Raw genomic sequence first — 16,121 nt, forward strand, 5'->3', positions numbered from 1 at the left:
AATTTTCATTTTGTCTAAACTGATTTGATTATCTTCATGAAATCTCAGTTACTGACAAACAGGGGAGGGGAAATAATGTGTTTTTATTCTAACCCAGAAACTTGGGTTCATTTGGTATTTTAAGCAGTTCCTTAAAGTTCAGGTTCATTAGGTTAAGACCCTTGGTCTCTTAAGATTTCCACCTTTCCCTTACATCCTGTTTTAGATAGTATATGGAAATATCAGATAGCCCTAGATACCATTACTTGAGGCATTGGGACAAAGGGTCATTGGGTTTGAACAATTCCTTCTGCCTCCTCTGGTCTCTGAGGTGACATTCCTCATATGTCTAGTTGCTTCAGGTCTTTCACTTGAAGTTGGTAGCTAGAGAAACTCATGGTCTGTGCTTCAGGGTCTGGCAGCCATCTCTGATGAATGGGTCTCATCTCTTTGGTACTTTAGACATCCCTGGTTTAGAAGGTCCACTCTAAACCTTTATTTTTGCTAAAGGGTCACCTTGCTCTTTTAACGCAAAACTTCAGGGAAGATTGGATAGTTCTCAACTCAACCACCTTCTGAGTACTATTGGAGCCAAGGGACACTTCCCCCTTAGCCCTCTGAAGATTAGCTGAAAATTACTGACAAGAGGCAGATTAATAGGAGAAAAGGCATACAAAATTACCTGATTAGAGTTTTACATGAAATTTGAACACCACATTTCCAACAGAGGGGAGCCTTCAGAATGAAGACCCAAAGGCACAGGAAAAATTGACCATTTTAATTCTCAGGTTCAACAAGGTATGAATAGTCATGAAGAAATATGACTGGACAAAAGGAATATGACCTAATACTAATAGATTGAATAGGGAAACCCAGAAAGGCCTGTCTGTCTAGATTCTTCTTGACCTCTCTGAGCATGCACTTCTTCCTTTTGGCTATGTGGCAGGGCCCTCTCTGGAACGAGGATCTTATGACCTTCAGTTAAACAAGGTAGGTAAGATAATTTCTTTATGGCCAGTTTTTACACAGAAAAGCAGAAGAAAAGTTAGAGTAATATTTTTAGATTTTATTGCTGGCTTTGAGGAAAAGGAGTTGTGGTTTCTATAACCAACCTTGGGGAACAGGGATTCTAGTTTCTTATAGCTAGCCTCAGGGGAAAATGAGACTCAGAGGCTGAGGTCAGAAGATGAGAGGAAAAACTTTTACGACAGAGGCCTTTTTTTTTTTTTTTTTGTGGAGGAGGAGGGTATTGTTTTCTGAGTCTCAACAGTATATAGAAACTTATAGCACTCTGGAAAGTCAATGCCTACCCTGTCTCTGCCCTGTACAAGGTTACTGGAATGTGGTCCTTGTTCAGCCTGATATCTTCCCAGATATCTAAGAATTGGGAAAGTAATTTCTCTGTCCTTGAGTTTTCCCACACCAATCTGGATATTTCTAAAGTCACAACCCCTCACCCTATATCTTCAGGGTGGGAACAGTAAAAATGTTTCTGGTTGCCTTTCTTGGTATCTTCTATCCCTTTCCCATAATTCTCCAAGCCAAAAAGAATAGGATTTTCTTCTACTTTACCTACTTCATAGCCACCACCTTCCTTATATCAATCTCTGGCTAAATCCTTCATACTGGACTAAGATACCTTGTCTTCACTATGGGAGAAACCCTATCATTTGGTCCACCAGGCCTAGCCTTGATATGTTGAACCATAAACAAATTTACATTCTATGTCTTCACAATGACTTGATTTGAAGCTTAAAAACTCGATTTAAAAAATCCTATATTGAATATCAAAAGTTAAATAGTAAATATTTCTTTTGTATTTTTTATACAAGAATCCAAATCCTCAGCAGACAGGTGCTTTGGATTGACTAGGTTGTATACCCAGAAAGTGACATTAATACACTTCTTGAAACATTACCCTTTCTTATTACACAAATATTCTAGCCAACAAATCTGATCATGCCAATTTTCTATTTAAAGCCTTTTAATAATTTCTCATTCCTTTAAGATATAATCATTTTGGAGATCTTCCTGACCATCTAGTCTATGTTATAAACTTTGTGTGTGCTTCTACAAGCTCCCATACTTCCTCTTTCTTAACACCCATCCTACTTTTACTTTTTCAATATATATCTTTCTTTATAAATTTGAACCCCAAATTTCCAACACATAGCACAGTGTCCTGGACAGAGGTACCTAATAAATATTTACATGAGTTTTTATTAAATGCATGTCATATTTCTTACTTGTAAATCAGTGAATTGTCATTCTAATTTACACAGTTCCTTTTTTGAGATTTATAAATTTAAGACTACTCTAAAAAATGAACCCACTTTTGGGCTTACAATACCTATTTCTAGTCCTACAGAGCCAGGCTTTCGAACAGAGAAAATTCACCAGTAAGTACTCTCTTGTCATATCCTTTGACAGGTAATAATTTACCCTCTCCTTGGGGACACCCCTACCTTAAAACAAGAATTCTTTCAAACTTTGAAAACATCCATCTTCATTAATAAGTTCATAATGAAGACTTTTCACTGTAAGATGCCTAATTATCTTTCACAGGTATTTATGAAATTTCAATTGTGCCAAGATTTTTCACAGGTTTATTTTACTTTAAGCTGGTCCTTCCATTTATTGAAGCTTCAATTAACTAGACTTCATCATGTTATGGCTAAAAGGATGTGACTAAAAAGAGTAGCATACAGACATCTATGTGTATACTGTTACTTGTTGGTTAACATTTATGTTTGAAATGGAAAATCAATAAAAGGGAACTTACATTACTTTACAAGCACATTAAGAAAAGAGGGGACACTATTTTTGATCCCGAGATAGCAACAAAACTAAAAACTATTCCAAAGAAGCAAATGGGAACAGAGGTCAATAGGCTGTGACCTCTCTTTTATTTTTAAAACGTTTGCACATCCACTAAGTGCACTGCAGAATCTTAAATGCAATTAAAAGCAACGGGCACACAAATTTAGGGTAGCTTGAGGAAGCACAAGTCAATCTTCATTAGCTATTGTAGCAAATATTCCTTCCAAATCCATGGGAGCAGGTGCTATTTATCCTCCCTTCATTGACGCCCAGAACAATGGCATAGGGTGAGCACTGAATACTTATTTGCTACATGCATGAATGAATGAAGCTACACGGCGAAGGCAGGCTGCGTGGCTGTTGGTCCCGTGGCTGTTGGCCCCGCCGCCTTTTCAGCAGGCTTGCCGCATCTCCTCATTCCCTCACCTTTCTGGCAATGAAGAAGTTCCCACGTTTGCCCCGCCTCAGGGTCGGAGACGGGTAAAATGCTGTCTCTAACCGCCCCCCGCCCCCACGCCTCAGGTAATCCGCTCATTTCTCACACAGACGCAGCTGTTTTCGAGGAATGTCCGGCCGATCCCGCAGGGTGCGGGCAGCGAGTATCCTGGGACCTTCAGGGGAAGAAGTTGGCTCCACACCCCAATACCGTACAGAGAGTCCGAAGAGTCTGGGCCCTTATTTTTCCAATTCTTGATAAACAACCAATATGCTCGCCCTCGCCTCCCCGTGCAGATGCCTCAGGGCCAACTCGGGCTTCGCCACGCACCAAGAGCAGACAGAAGACGCCAAATGGCTATAACTAGGAGAGAGGGAGAGGCAGCCGGGCGGCGTATAGCGCCCACCATTCCCGCGCGCTTGGTCGCCCGACGCCTCACGAGCCAGGTTGCCTTGCTCGTGGCTCGAGGGCAGGTGGGGGCGCGTGCGCGCAGAAGGGCGGGGGAGGGGCCGCCGCGCGCCAGCAGGTGGGCGCGTTCTCCCTCGCGCGTGCGCGCGTCGTGCCCTCTCTCTCACGTTCCCCGCGCGCTGCGTCCCCTCCCCGCCGGGAGCGCGCGCCTCCCGTCCTCGCGCCAGGTCCTGCTGGGTCTCTCAGAGCTGCACACTCCCCGAATCTCCTGCCACAGCCGTCGCCTTCGCGGCGGCTCTCCAGCCCGGTGCCTCAGCCTCGGCGCCGCATCACCACGTCCCAGACCTCCTTCCCTCCCTCTGCCACTCCCCCTCCCTTTCCCGCCCTTCTTGCCCACCCGGCCGGCAGAGAGAGCCTGGATACGAAGCAGGCGGGCTTCAGAAGGGAGTTGGAAAAATGGAGGTTCCGCGCCTGGATCATGCCCTCAACAGCCCCACCAGCCCCTGTGAGGAGGTGATCAAAAACCTCAGCCTGGAGGCCATTCAGCTGTGCGACCGGGACGGTAAGAGCGGCCGGGACCGCGAGCAAAGGGACCGAGTCCGCGCCGAGGCGCCGGGGCCACTCTGGCTCCGCCGACGCCGCTCTCCAGGGCGGCAGGGTCTTTTGTTGTCCCCTCTGTGCAAATAAATGCAGATGTGGGCTACCCTCTGCCCACCGCCCTCCCCTCACCCCAGAAACAAAAGGACCCCGGGGCTCGCGCCTTAGCACGGAAAGTCGCTGTCCACAACCGTGGCGCCCTTCGCGGCCTTCGCCCGCCTGGCCCGGACGAGGGCGACGTTCCTGCTCGCGGCTCCTGCCCCGACGAGGCGTTTCCGATCTTTGCCGCAGTCCGAATTTCCTGGGTCGCCGGGCACTGAAGGGGAAATGCCCTCGGGATGTTTCTAGCAACCCCCTTCCCCCAGCACACACACACTAGTTAGCAATCTCTTCCAGAAACTTATCATTTTCTTTTTTAAACCTCCCATCGTCAGACTCCCCACATTAACAAGTCTTTTTAGCCTCTTGGATTGGGATTAGGATGACAGTTTTTCAGTGAGGGCGCAGAAAAACGGTGCATTTCAGCACCAAGGACAGACACAATCTTCGTGGTTCCTGGGCTCTGAGTCAGACTGTCGAAAATATTGGCCTAATATATGTGCTGTGATTCAGACTATGTGGCGAGTAGGTACCATTGCGTGTTGATATTATATCGTTTATTCTGTTGTTGAAGTTGACAGGCTCCGGTAGAAGGAAATTGATTGAATACAGGTCTGAGCGTTGAAGACAAGCTAGTGCTGTGTGCAGTGGGGTTAGTTACAGTGCTTCTCGGTTAGTTGGACTAGTTACAGTCTGCTATTTCAGTAATGTGGAACAAAACTTCATTTGTAAAGAAATCGTCTGATTAGTAATTGATTGGCCGAATAATTGTAAAATTCTACATCTGACAGAGGAAGCACAGTGCACATGTTGTCAAGAGGGCCCCGAATACTTTTGACTATAAATGAAATTAATGTTTAACTGTATATGAAGGTAATGATTGTAAAGCATTTCTTTAACCAAAGTTATGTACAAATGCTTATACGCTCACAGTAAGGTCATAAAATTTATCAGCGTAATCCAAATAGGGAGCAGAGATCTTGTTTCCAAAGTCATTTAAATGGTAATCACTTGGTTGGGCATTGCTATTCAGCACGTTTATATCAAGCGAGCACCGAGCACCGAATTTGTTTATTAACAAATTTTATATTTATTAATATAAGTTTATATTTAATAATTTTGAAACCAGAATTCAAACTTTTTGAAACCAAAACCACTTTAATTTCTGAAACAGGTGTAGGATATGAATAAATAAATACACTTGCAAAGGCAGCTTGTATTTCCTTTATTCTTAGACTGTTTTGGTCACCATGGTGGTAAGTGCACGTATTTATGGTATTTTTAAAAATTTATCATTTTGGTATTCCATATGTAAGCTTACATGATTATAGACTATAAAGATTATTTTTAATAACACATAGGAAGTAATTTGGATTTTAGTTTATACTTTTATGAAATGACTTTTTGTAATGTAACCATTGCAAGTTGTAAATATTTTTATTTTCTTAGATTGGTTTGAGAGAAACACAAGAATAATAAAAGTAGACTTCATTTTTATTTATTGGAATGATATAGTCAAAGCTCATTCTTGTACTTATTGGAACTAGGCATTCATTGTTGCTTTTCAGAACCCAGTAATTTCAATACTTAAAACTGCATTTACCACGTGTTTCAAAGATATTAGGGAAAATGTAAACTTTTTTATGAAGTTCACAGAGTTAACAGAGTGCAAAAGTTGATGCTGTGTTTACTGTGATCCCCTAGAGGAGTAGCTATTTTATTCTGATATTATTTTTTAGTTGTTTCTTTTCAAATTAGGAATCCCGCAAAATAAACAAATTATGTAACATTTAATTTTGGGGAGGGTGCTGGCACTAAGCAACATCTATGAAAATTACTATTTGCAGACTTCCAAGTAATTTAACATAGACTAATTAACTAGGGTTTTATTTTATAAAATAGCATGTACCAACAAATACAAAGAGCTAACTCTTCTACTAGAAGATGTATAAAATTTGCAAATACTTTGTTTAGAGATGTTGTTAAATGCTTAATTTATTTTGTTATCCTATCTTACATGTCAGTTCCAAAAATACTAACTTGGCTTCATAGGAATAATTTAGGGGGAATAATGTTGTTTGTTTTTAATAGAACAACGTATGAAATGTTGCATTAAATTTGTCAAACAGACATTATTTAGCATTATATTTCATTGAGAAATTTTCAGCTGATGCTTTCTACTCCCTTTGCTTCCCTCCTTTCACTTTCTTTCCTCTCAAGTCTCATTATTTTACTTCTATAAATATGTAACATAGAAAAGGATGTGGCAGAATATGGGACAGAAGAGTATTTATGTGTTTAAGTACCTAATAAGAGCCATATTTCATAATTTATGATAGAATACATTTGTTTTGTTTGCTCTTTTCTCACTTTATTTTAATCTACTGCTAATTTGGTGATGAAAGAAATGAGAGAAACATTAATTCCCTGGAAGTGGAATCAAATAGAATAGGGGAAAGCATAGGATGATTGTTAAATGTAAATTTTCTTTTACCTTCTCCAATCAGAGATGTTTTTAATTTTATAATATTTTCATACTGTATCAACCAAGAGTTATGCCTGCTGGTGAACATAACTGTGTATCTCTCTCATGTTTCATTGGGGTTTTTTGTTGTTGTTTTTGTCTGTTACTTGCCTATTTTCCTATGAATTGATGATTACATTATCAATAATAATTCAATTTTTTTCATAGTTTCTAAAAATATTTAATAGTTTCTGAAGAATATGGGTTGCAGTCCACATGGTCATATAATTGGCTTTTTCAATTAAGCAAGACAGTTACACACACACACACACAGATACACACACACACACTACCTCATGGATAGGCTTTCCTAGGCATGTGTACTTTGTTTGCCAGCACCTGGTCCTTGCCCGAGTGTTACTCTGAAAATATACTGTAAATCTAGAGGTTTCTATTCCTATTGCAAGTAGAAGAGCATTTTTGTTTCTCCATCTCTGCTGTGCTGAAGTATACTCAAATTGCATACATGATGTACTTTTATTATGACTTTTCAAATAAAATGAAAGAGAAAATTTCTTGTTTGGAAACATTAATAATATGGGAGCCCATTTACAGTTTGATAGGTACTTCAGACCTTCACTGACCTGTGACAAGACAAAACAGCTCCCACCCCACACACAGAATTTTATATTACTTGTGCTTTTCATCTTTTAATCATATATATACACACACATATAACGTATATTTTTAATATATATGTATATGCTTTTTCTTCGTTGTTAAACAGGAAAGATTTATCTACATATTGCCTTACATGTATGTAAGCTCCCTCCAGCTTTGTTATAGTAAGGAAAAAAATACATAATTAATTTGTTTTAAAACATTTAAATCTACCCTCAAGGCTTGTAGCTTTAACAAATATTATTTCTATGAGTAGGGCACTTTATGACTGCCCAGATACGGTATAAACCACAGGGTTTATGATGTAGTCAACAAGGAAACATATTGGAAAGAAATTACGCAGAAGCTGACAGATTTCCTTGTCTTAGTCTCTAACAATACTTATGTGGAAAAAAATGGAGGAAAAAAGATTTTATCTCTTTTTTTTTTTTTTTTTTTTTTTTTTTTGGTGTATTTTTTTTTTTTTTTTTTTTTTTTTTTATTATACTCTAAGTTCTAGGGTACATGTGCATAACGTGCAGGTTTGTTACATATGTATACTTATGCCATGCTGGTGTGCTGCACCCATCAACTCGTCAGCACCCATCAATTCATCATTTATATCATGTATAACTCCCCAATGCAATCCCTCCCTCCTCCCCCCTCCCCCCTCCCCATGATAGACCCCAGTGTGTGATGTTCCCCTTCCCGAGTCCAAGTGATCTCATTGTTCAGTTCCCACCTATGAGTGAGAACATGCGGTGTTTGGTTTTCTCTTCTTGTGATAGTTTGCTAAGAATGATGGTTTCCAGCTGCATCCATGTCCCTACAAAGGACGCAAACTCATCCTTTTTTATGGCTGCATAGTATTCCATGGTGTATATGTGCCACATTTTCTTAATCCAGTCTGTCACAGATGGACATTTGGGTTGATTCCAAGTCTTTGCTATTGTGAATAGTGCCGCAATAAACATACGTGTACATGTGTCTTTGTAGTAGACTAATTTATAATCCTTTGGGTATATACCCAGTAGTGGGATGGCTGGGTCATATGGTACATCTAGTTCTAGATCCTTGAGGAATTGCCATACTGTTTTCCATAATGGTTGAACTAGTTTACAATCCCACCAACAGTGTAAAAGTGTTCCTATTTCTCCACATCCTCTCCAACACCTGTTGTTTCCTGACTTCTTAATGATTGCCATTCTAACTGGTGTGAGATGGTATCTCATTGTGGTTTTGATTTGCATTTCTCTGATGGCCAGTGATGATGAGCATTTTTTCATGTGTCTGTTGGCTGTATGAATATCTTCTTTTGAGAAATGTCTGTTCATATCCTTTCCCCACTTTTTGATGGGGTTGTTTGTTTTTTTCTCGTATATTTGTTTGAGTTCTTTGTAGATTCTGGATATTAGCCCTTTGTCAGATGAGTAGGTTGCAAAAATTTTCTCCCATTCTGTAGGTTGCCTGTTCACTCTGATGGTAGTTTCTTTTGCTGTGCAAAAGCTCTTAAGTTTAATTAGATCCCATTTGTCAATTTTGGCTTTTGCTGCCGTTGCTTTTGGTGTTTTAGACATGAAGTCCTTGCCCATGCCTATGTCCTGAATGGTACTACCTAGATTTTCTTCTAGGGCTTTTATGGTATTAGGTCTAACATTTAAGTCTCTAATCCATCTTGAATTAATCTTCGTATAAGGGGTAAGGAAAGGATCCAGTTTCAGCTTTCTACTTATGGCTAGCCAATTTTCCCAGCACCATTTATTAAATAGGGAATCCTTTCCCCATTTCTTGTTTCTCTCAAGTTTGTCAAAGATCAGATGGCTGTAGATGTGCGGTATTATTTCTGAGGACTCTGTTCTGTTCCATTGGTCTATATCTCTGTTTTGGTACCAGTACCATGCTGTTTTGGTTACTGTAGCCTTGTAGTATAGTTTGAAGTCAGGTAGCGTGACGCCTCCAGCTTTGTCCTTTTGACTTAGGATTGTCTTGGCAATGCGGGCTCTTTTTTGGTTCCATATGAACTTTAAAGCAGTTTTTTCCAATTCTGTGAAGAAACTCATTGGTAGCTTGATGGGGATGGCATTGAATCTATAAATAACCTTGGGGAGTATAGCCATTTTCACGATATTGATTCTTCCTATCCATGAGCATGGTATGTTCTTCCATTTGTTTGTGTCCTCTTTTATTTCACTGAGCAGTGGTTTGTAGTTCTCCTTGAAGAGGTCCTTTACATCCCTTGTAAGCTGGATTCCTAGGTATTTTATTCTCTTTGAAGCAATTGTGAATGGAAGTTCATTCCTGATTTGGCTCTCTGCTTGTCTGTTGCTGGTGTATAAGAATGCTTGTGATTTTTGCACATTAATTTTAGACCAATATCCCTGATGAACATTGATGCAAAAATCCTCAATAAAATACTGGCAAACCGGATTCAGCAGCACATCAAAAAGCTTATCCACCATGATCAAGTGGGCTTCATCCCTGGGATGCAAGGCTGGTTCAACATTCGCAAATCAATAAACGTAATCCAGCATATAAACAGAACCAAAGACAAGAACCACATGATCATCTCAATAGATGCAGAAAAGGCTTTTGACAAAATTCAACAGCCCTTCATGCTAAAAACGCTCAATAAATTCGGTATTGATGGAACGTACCTCAAAATAATAAGAGCTATTTATGACAAACCCACAGCTAATATCATACTGAATGGGCAAAAACTGGAAAAATTCCCTTTGAAAACTGGCACAAGACAGGGATGCCCTCTCTCACCACTCCTATTCAACATAGTGTTGGAAGTTCTGGCTAGGGCAATCAGGCAAGAGAAAGAAATCAAGGGTATCCAGTTAGGAAAAGAAGAAGTCAAATTGTCCCTGTTTGCAGATGACATGATTGTATATTTAGAAAACCCCATCGTCTCAGCCCAAAATCTCCTTAAGCTGATAAGCAACTTCAGCAAAGTCTCAGGATACAAAATTAATGTGCAAAAATCACAAGCATTCTTTATCTCTTTTACATATTTAAAAAAATAAATTTCTTTGAATGTTGAGTTTATCAAATTTATTTAAATTGTGAGTCAGTTAAGACCTCATTTATGTTATTGGCATGTGAATTAAACAAATTTTAACTATTGAAATAAAAGTAACAAATGCTTAGTAGCACAGTGATATTAGATAATCCTTAATGACATTTTCTGAAGCAGACATCTAAGAGGAGTACCCGTAACTGTTACCTTTAATAGTCTTTATTACAAGAATGTAAGGTGGTCATTACTCAGTCTCAGTGACATGCAGTATAGCATAGTGATAATACCATTTTAGATCAGACCACCCTTGTTAGAATATTGGCTCTTGAATGCCGTGTAACCTTAAATTACTTAACTTGTTTTAGCCTCAAGCTTTCTTATGTAAAGTGGGTATAGTAATACCAATTCTGTAAGATTGTTTAAATAAGTAAATAAAGTATTACTTTCATAGAATTTACCAGTCTTGATATTAATACAAAATAGAGAGTAATAATTATTATTGTGAATGGAATATTGTCTACATAATTTCTTGAATTGAAGCACTGCTTTTTAAAATTTCTTTTTTTGCCAGTGTCTAGGTCCTTGTTGTTTTTCTTAATTTCAGTTACATGTTATTTAGTTAGGAAATCACTTCAACTTCATGAGTAATTACTAGAATCTGTAAATTCTGAATTTTAAAGACTAGTAAATTTTGAAATCACAGTTATAGTACTCTTTTACTTCTCTTTAGCATCCTATCAATAATATCTTTATCACCTTAGCCCTAAAAATTGTTTTTAGTTTCTAGTTCAAATCTGCCGTTCGCTATTTTTCATGTGCCTTGTAACCTTGATGGTTGCTTTGTTTAGGTATTTTCCTTAGAGCCCTTCTCTGTTCTTAATTTACAATGTTTTTCTTTATTAACTTTTTCCAAGGATAGATGTATACTAGGACATGTAGCGTGTAGATTAATTTCTTTGACCCAAATATGACTACAGAGATATTAGTGAGTATGAAACAAAATAAAAATAAAAACTAAAAGAAATAAAAAATTTGAAACCCATCAGATTGTGTTAAACCAATTCATATTCTTGGTAGGGTTCTAATTCATTCCCAGGGAAGACCAAAAAGTTACTAGAGTGAAAGTTACATCAAAGGATATGTGTGACCAGACTCCCTCCAGTGGTAGAATCACTGATGTGTTGTAAGGTTAACACTGGCAACTTACTTTGTTGCCTAGGTAGGCCCGGGTCAGAAATTCACTCTCTATAGAACACTATTTAGACAGCATTCAAATTACTTGGTTTTATCTCCACTGATATTTCTTCCTCATTTAGGCCCAATCTTGCTTTTTCCTGTAACTTGTGTGAGTATACTTTCCTGATTACTTTTTTTTTTTTTTTTTTTTTTTTGAGACGGAGTCTGGCTCTGTTGCCCAGGCTGGAATGCAGTGGCCGGATCTCAGCTCACTGCAAGCTCCGCCTCCCGGGTTTTCGCCATTCTCCTGCCTCAGCCTCCCGGTAGCTGGGACTACAGGCGCCCGCCACCGCGCCCGGCTAGTTTTTGTAATCCCTGATTACTTTTATATTTCATCCTGGGCCTCAATAATAACAACAGCTATGTCACTCATTGGAGCAAACATAAATCCTTCTACTTTTTGGTTTTCCTTCTCTGCCTTTCTTTAGTAGATGCATAATATAAGTTTTCCCTTGTAGAATGTGCCTCTTTCTGGGATTTATTTTCCATTTCTGTTATATTTCTGTATGTGAATCTTTTTATCCTTTATTAATTATTTAAATCCTATTTTTACTATAAAACTTATACCTCCTTTTTAAACTTTAAAATATTTCGTTATTATCACTATTATTATTATTGAGATGGAGTTTCACTCTTTCTGAAATGCAGTGATGCAATCTCAGCTCACTGCAACCTCTGCCTTCCAGTTTCAAGTGACTCTCCTGCCTCAGCCTCCCGAGTAGCTAGGATTACAGACACCTGCCACCACGCCTGGCTAATTTTTGTGTTTTTAGTAGAGATGAGGTTTCACCATATTGGCCAGGCTGGTCTTGAACTCCTGACCTCGTGATCTGCCCGTCTCGGCCTTCCAAAGTGCTGGGACAGTAGTTAAACTGTCCTTTGAGCAGACTATATTTTATATACATACATTTGAGAAGTAAGATCAGTGTTTGGAGAATACTTAAATGTATAGAAGAATAGGACAGTCTGAGCAGAAAAAAATAGGTAGAAAGCTTCAGCATTCTGTATATGTTAAGGGTAGTGACTGGAAATGGTATATAAGAAACCAAAAAAGAATCATGAGGAATTCACGATTGATTGAAATTTCAGGCAACATGGAAAGTAATCAGGAATAACTTCAGGATTTTAAGTCTGGGAAATATGAAGAATCATTGACAGCAAAGGCAAAAAAGAGAAAGAAAATAATATTTAAACATTCTGATGACATTAATTTTTTACATCTCAGATTTTAGGAGCCAGTGAATATCCAAATATGTCCTAAGCACTTTTCTAGGGGCATATCTCTCTCATAGATATTGTTTTACCGGAATAATATTATATACTGCTTTGTCATTATTGTTTCAGTGTGTTTCCCCATGAGATTACCCACTGATATTCTTTTAAGGCTCTTTTTATTTTCTTTATTCTCACTCCTCAAAGGCCATACAAGGTCTGATGATAATACTGTGAGAATCAATACAATACAAAACTAACCACTTAATAGTTTAGAGAAGATTGTGAAATAGTGATTTTTGAGCTATCTCCACAAAAATATTGTTGAATCTTAGGAGACATTTTTGAGAGATTAGTATAAAGCAAAAAGAATTTTTGAGTTATATGAAGATGTTTCAAATCTAACATTAAGAGAACCCTTAGAAATTTAAAAGGTCAGCAATTCTTGTGTTCTGGGGAAAAGAGTTCTAGAATGGGGAGCATTGCTCATAGAAACATATTCCACTAGGGAGACTGTAAATTAAGTGAAAAGGGAAAGGTTAGGATTTAACTTCAGTTTTACAGTGACCTTTAATGTGCTTTGTATCTCATCCTTTGAGGGAAAGGGGTGGTCACATCCAGCTTGAAACAAAAAAGATGAAATAAATCTACAACCAGGTTTGTTACAAATGTAAATAAGTGCCCTATATTTTGAAGATGCTCAACAGATGTGAGTTGAACCAAGAACATCATACTTGGAATTGTCGTTAGTTTTGTTTGTTATATTATGACTGTTTGAGCCATGTTGTGGCTCATTTAAAAGGGGCTGCTCCTTGGGGATTTTGCATATACATCATTTGTTGTAGTGGTTGTGGCAACTAGTGTAAATAGATCTGTATTTTTGTTTTCTATAGCCTGTAGGAATGTTGCTATCTAATAATAGTATGAAAGGCTTATAGTTTCCTTAGACATATGCCAATAAAGACAAGGCATAGAAGATTTTTCAGTATACTCTGATTTTTTTGAGAAATAGTGTCTCATCTTCCATGAATTTGAATATTGGTGAATCTCTCAGTCTTTAACACTTTAAAAGCTGATGATAAATGCCAATAAGAATTATGTAACTTTTGATCATCTACTGTGCAATAGGTCCTTAATGGCTGCATTTTAGAGTTATATCTGTGATATAGAACAGGGGCGTGCATGTTATGGTCCCTGGGCAAAATCCATAAGCCTGCTACCTGTTTTTGTAAGTAAAATTTTTTTGGAATACAGCCATATTCATTTGTTTACATACTGTCTATGGCTACTTTCTTGCTACAACAACAGGGTTGAATAGCTGTAACAGACCACATAGCCCACAAATCTGAAAATGCTTACTGTCTAGCCCTTTATAGAAAAAGTTTGCCAACACTTAGTGCAAAAGATTGAGAACATAAGTTAATCTCTCTTGATAGGAATAAAAATACTGCAAAGAGAGTTTTTGGGGGAAAAAAACACAGTGTACTCATCTTGCTTTTATATGTTTCCAGGGTTTTGTGATTAGGTGAGTCAGGCAGAGGGATGTAGAGAGTTGAATAATGTTATCAGGCAGTAAGTTAGTTCTGTATGGAGTCAGTCAAAGATGGATGGCCCCCTATACCATTGTGTCTGATAAGCAGTGACAGAAACAGGCCCTAGTTTTAACTTGAAATCTAGCCTTCATATAAATAAGTTAAAAAGAAATGCTGTTTATGCACATGTGTTTCCATGTACACTTATAATTCTATCAATAGATGTGTTTTAAAAAGTGTCAAAGATAGTGTGAACTTTGAGAAATACGTATAATTATATTGATACATGTTACAAAGATTTATGTAAATATCATATTCTTCCTTTGAAACCAAACTCTATTTTAAAAAGAGTCAAGATCATACTCATCTTTCTGTCTTCCATAGTCTATCTCAAGCTGTCTATAAAGGACCCTCTTATTTTTCTTTTCTTAATTTCCAATCTGTTACAGTGTGAAGCTTATTAAGAATATTAAAAAAGGATTTCTAGAAAAATGAAATTTAAATGATAACAAATGAATTCAACAGAAGTAAAATCCACTGTTAAATTCCTTTAAAAGTTTCTAAATGCTTAATCCTAATTTTTATATTTAATTTCATCACAGATTGATAGTTTGTAGACTACTGCTTGTGAGTAGACCACATTTTTAAGTAGCATGAGCTAGAGGACTGTGCCATTCTATTTTTGTTCAATGACTAATTTATAGGAACTTCCCTTAGCCAGTTAAGAGTCTACTTTGTTTTCTTTTGTTCTTCTACTTACTATTTTTATTTATTTTTATATGCATTCCAACTGTAGGTTCTGAATTAAGAACAGGAAAAAAGAACACAGAAATGGATATAACTTGGATTCTGGGTTCAACAGATTTAGGAAGACAATTTATTTTGAGAATCAATATGTTTAAGTAGATAATAATATTTGATAAATACTGTAACGGAGTATAGAAGAGAAAGTGGTTAATCCTATCTTGAGTCTAAGGAGCAACATTTTATTGAGGTTTAAAAATAAAATAAAAATTTGCCAGAAGAAGAATTTGGAGAGGGGCATTTCTGGCTGAGATAAGAGAATAAACAAAGGCTTAAAATCATGTATTCTGGGAATGCAGAGCATTTGGTATTGCTGGAGGAAAGAAGTGTGCCTGGTGAAAAATTAAGGTGAAAGCTAGTTACGGCTAGCTAGGTTATGCCATGATTAGAATTTTTGATTTATTATCTTAGATTTCAAACTTTCTAATTTGTGGAGAATGTTTGTTTTATAATATAACATTGTTCAACAAATAAAAGTAGCATTTTATTGTATAACTGTCCTATAATTTTATACTTACAGCATTTTTCAAATAAAGTCAATCAGTGGTATAGTGGGAATTTAAATTAGCAGCTATGCTTGAAAGTTACTATTTTATATCAGCTTCAGCATCCACTATATTTCTGTATCTTATTTTTATTGCATTATATGTAGAAAATTCTGGTTCATACAAATAAGTAGTGGCAAATTGTAATGTTTTTAAGTCATTTGGCCTTCTCAGGATATTCTTCAAATAAACTGATCCAGACCAAAAAGAGAAATATTAAGATTTTTGTCAAAGTTGAATAATGAAAGAAGAAATGTTTCATTTGAGGGTAAGTGACAGAATCGATTTATCAGTCATTTCATTTTTT

The 16,121-nt window shown here is 37.5% G+C and overlaps 1 protein-coding gene across 1 annotated transcript in view; it reads left to right on the top strand.

Moving 5' to 3' along the window:
* Positions 1 to 3,837: 3,837 nt before the first annotated feature.
* The window catches only part of PHYHIPL (phytanoyl-CoA 2-hydroxylase interacting protein like), a 79,190-nt gene continuing 66,906 nt past the window's right edge, over positions 3,838 to 16,121 (top strand). Inside the window, exon 1 of the mRNA XM_010367074.2 lies at positions 3,838 to 4,205. Coding sequence (XP_010365376.1) covers positions 4,100 to 4,205 — 106 coding nt within the window. The 5' untranslated portion in view covers positions 3,838 to 4,099. The remainder of the gene's footprint in view (positions 4,206 to 16,121) is intronic.

This window comes from Rhinopithecus roxellana, chromosome 11 (genome assembly GCF_007565055.1).
Source record: "Rhinopithecus roxellana isolate Shanxi Qingling chromosome 11, ASM756505v1, whole genome shotgun sequence".
In the NCBI taxonomy this organism is placed as follows: Eukaryota; Metazoa; Chordata; class Mammalia; order Primates; family Cercopithecidae; genus Rhinopithecus; species Rhinopithecus roxellana.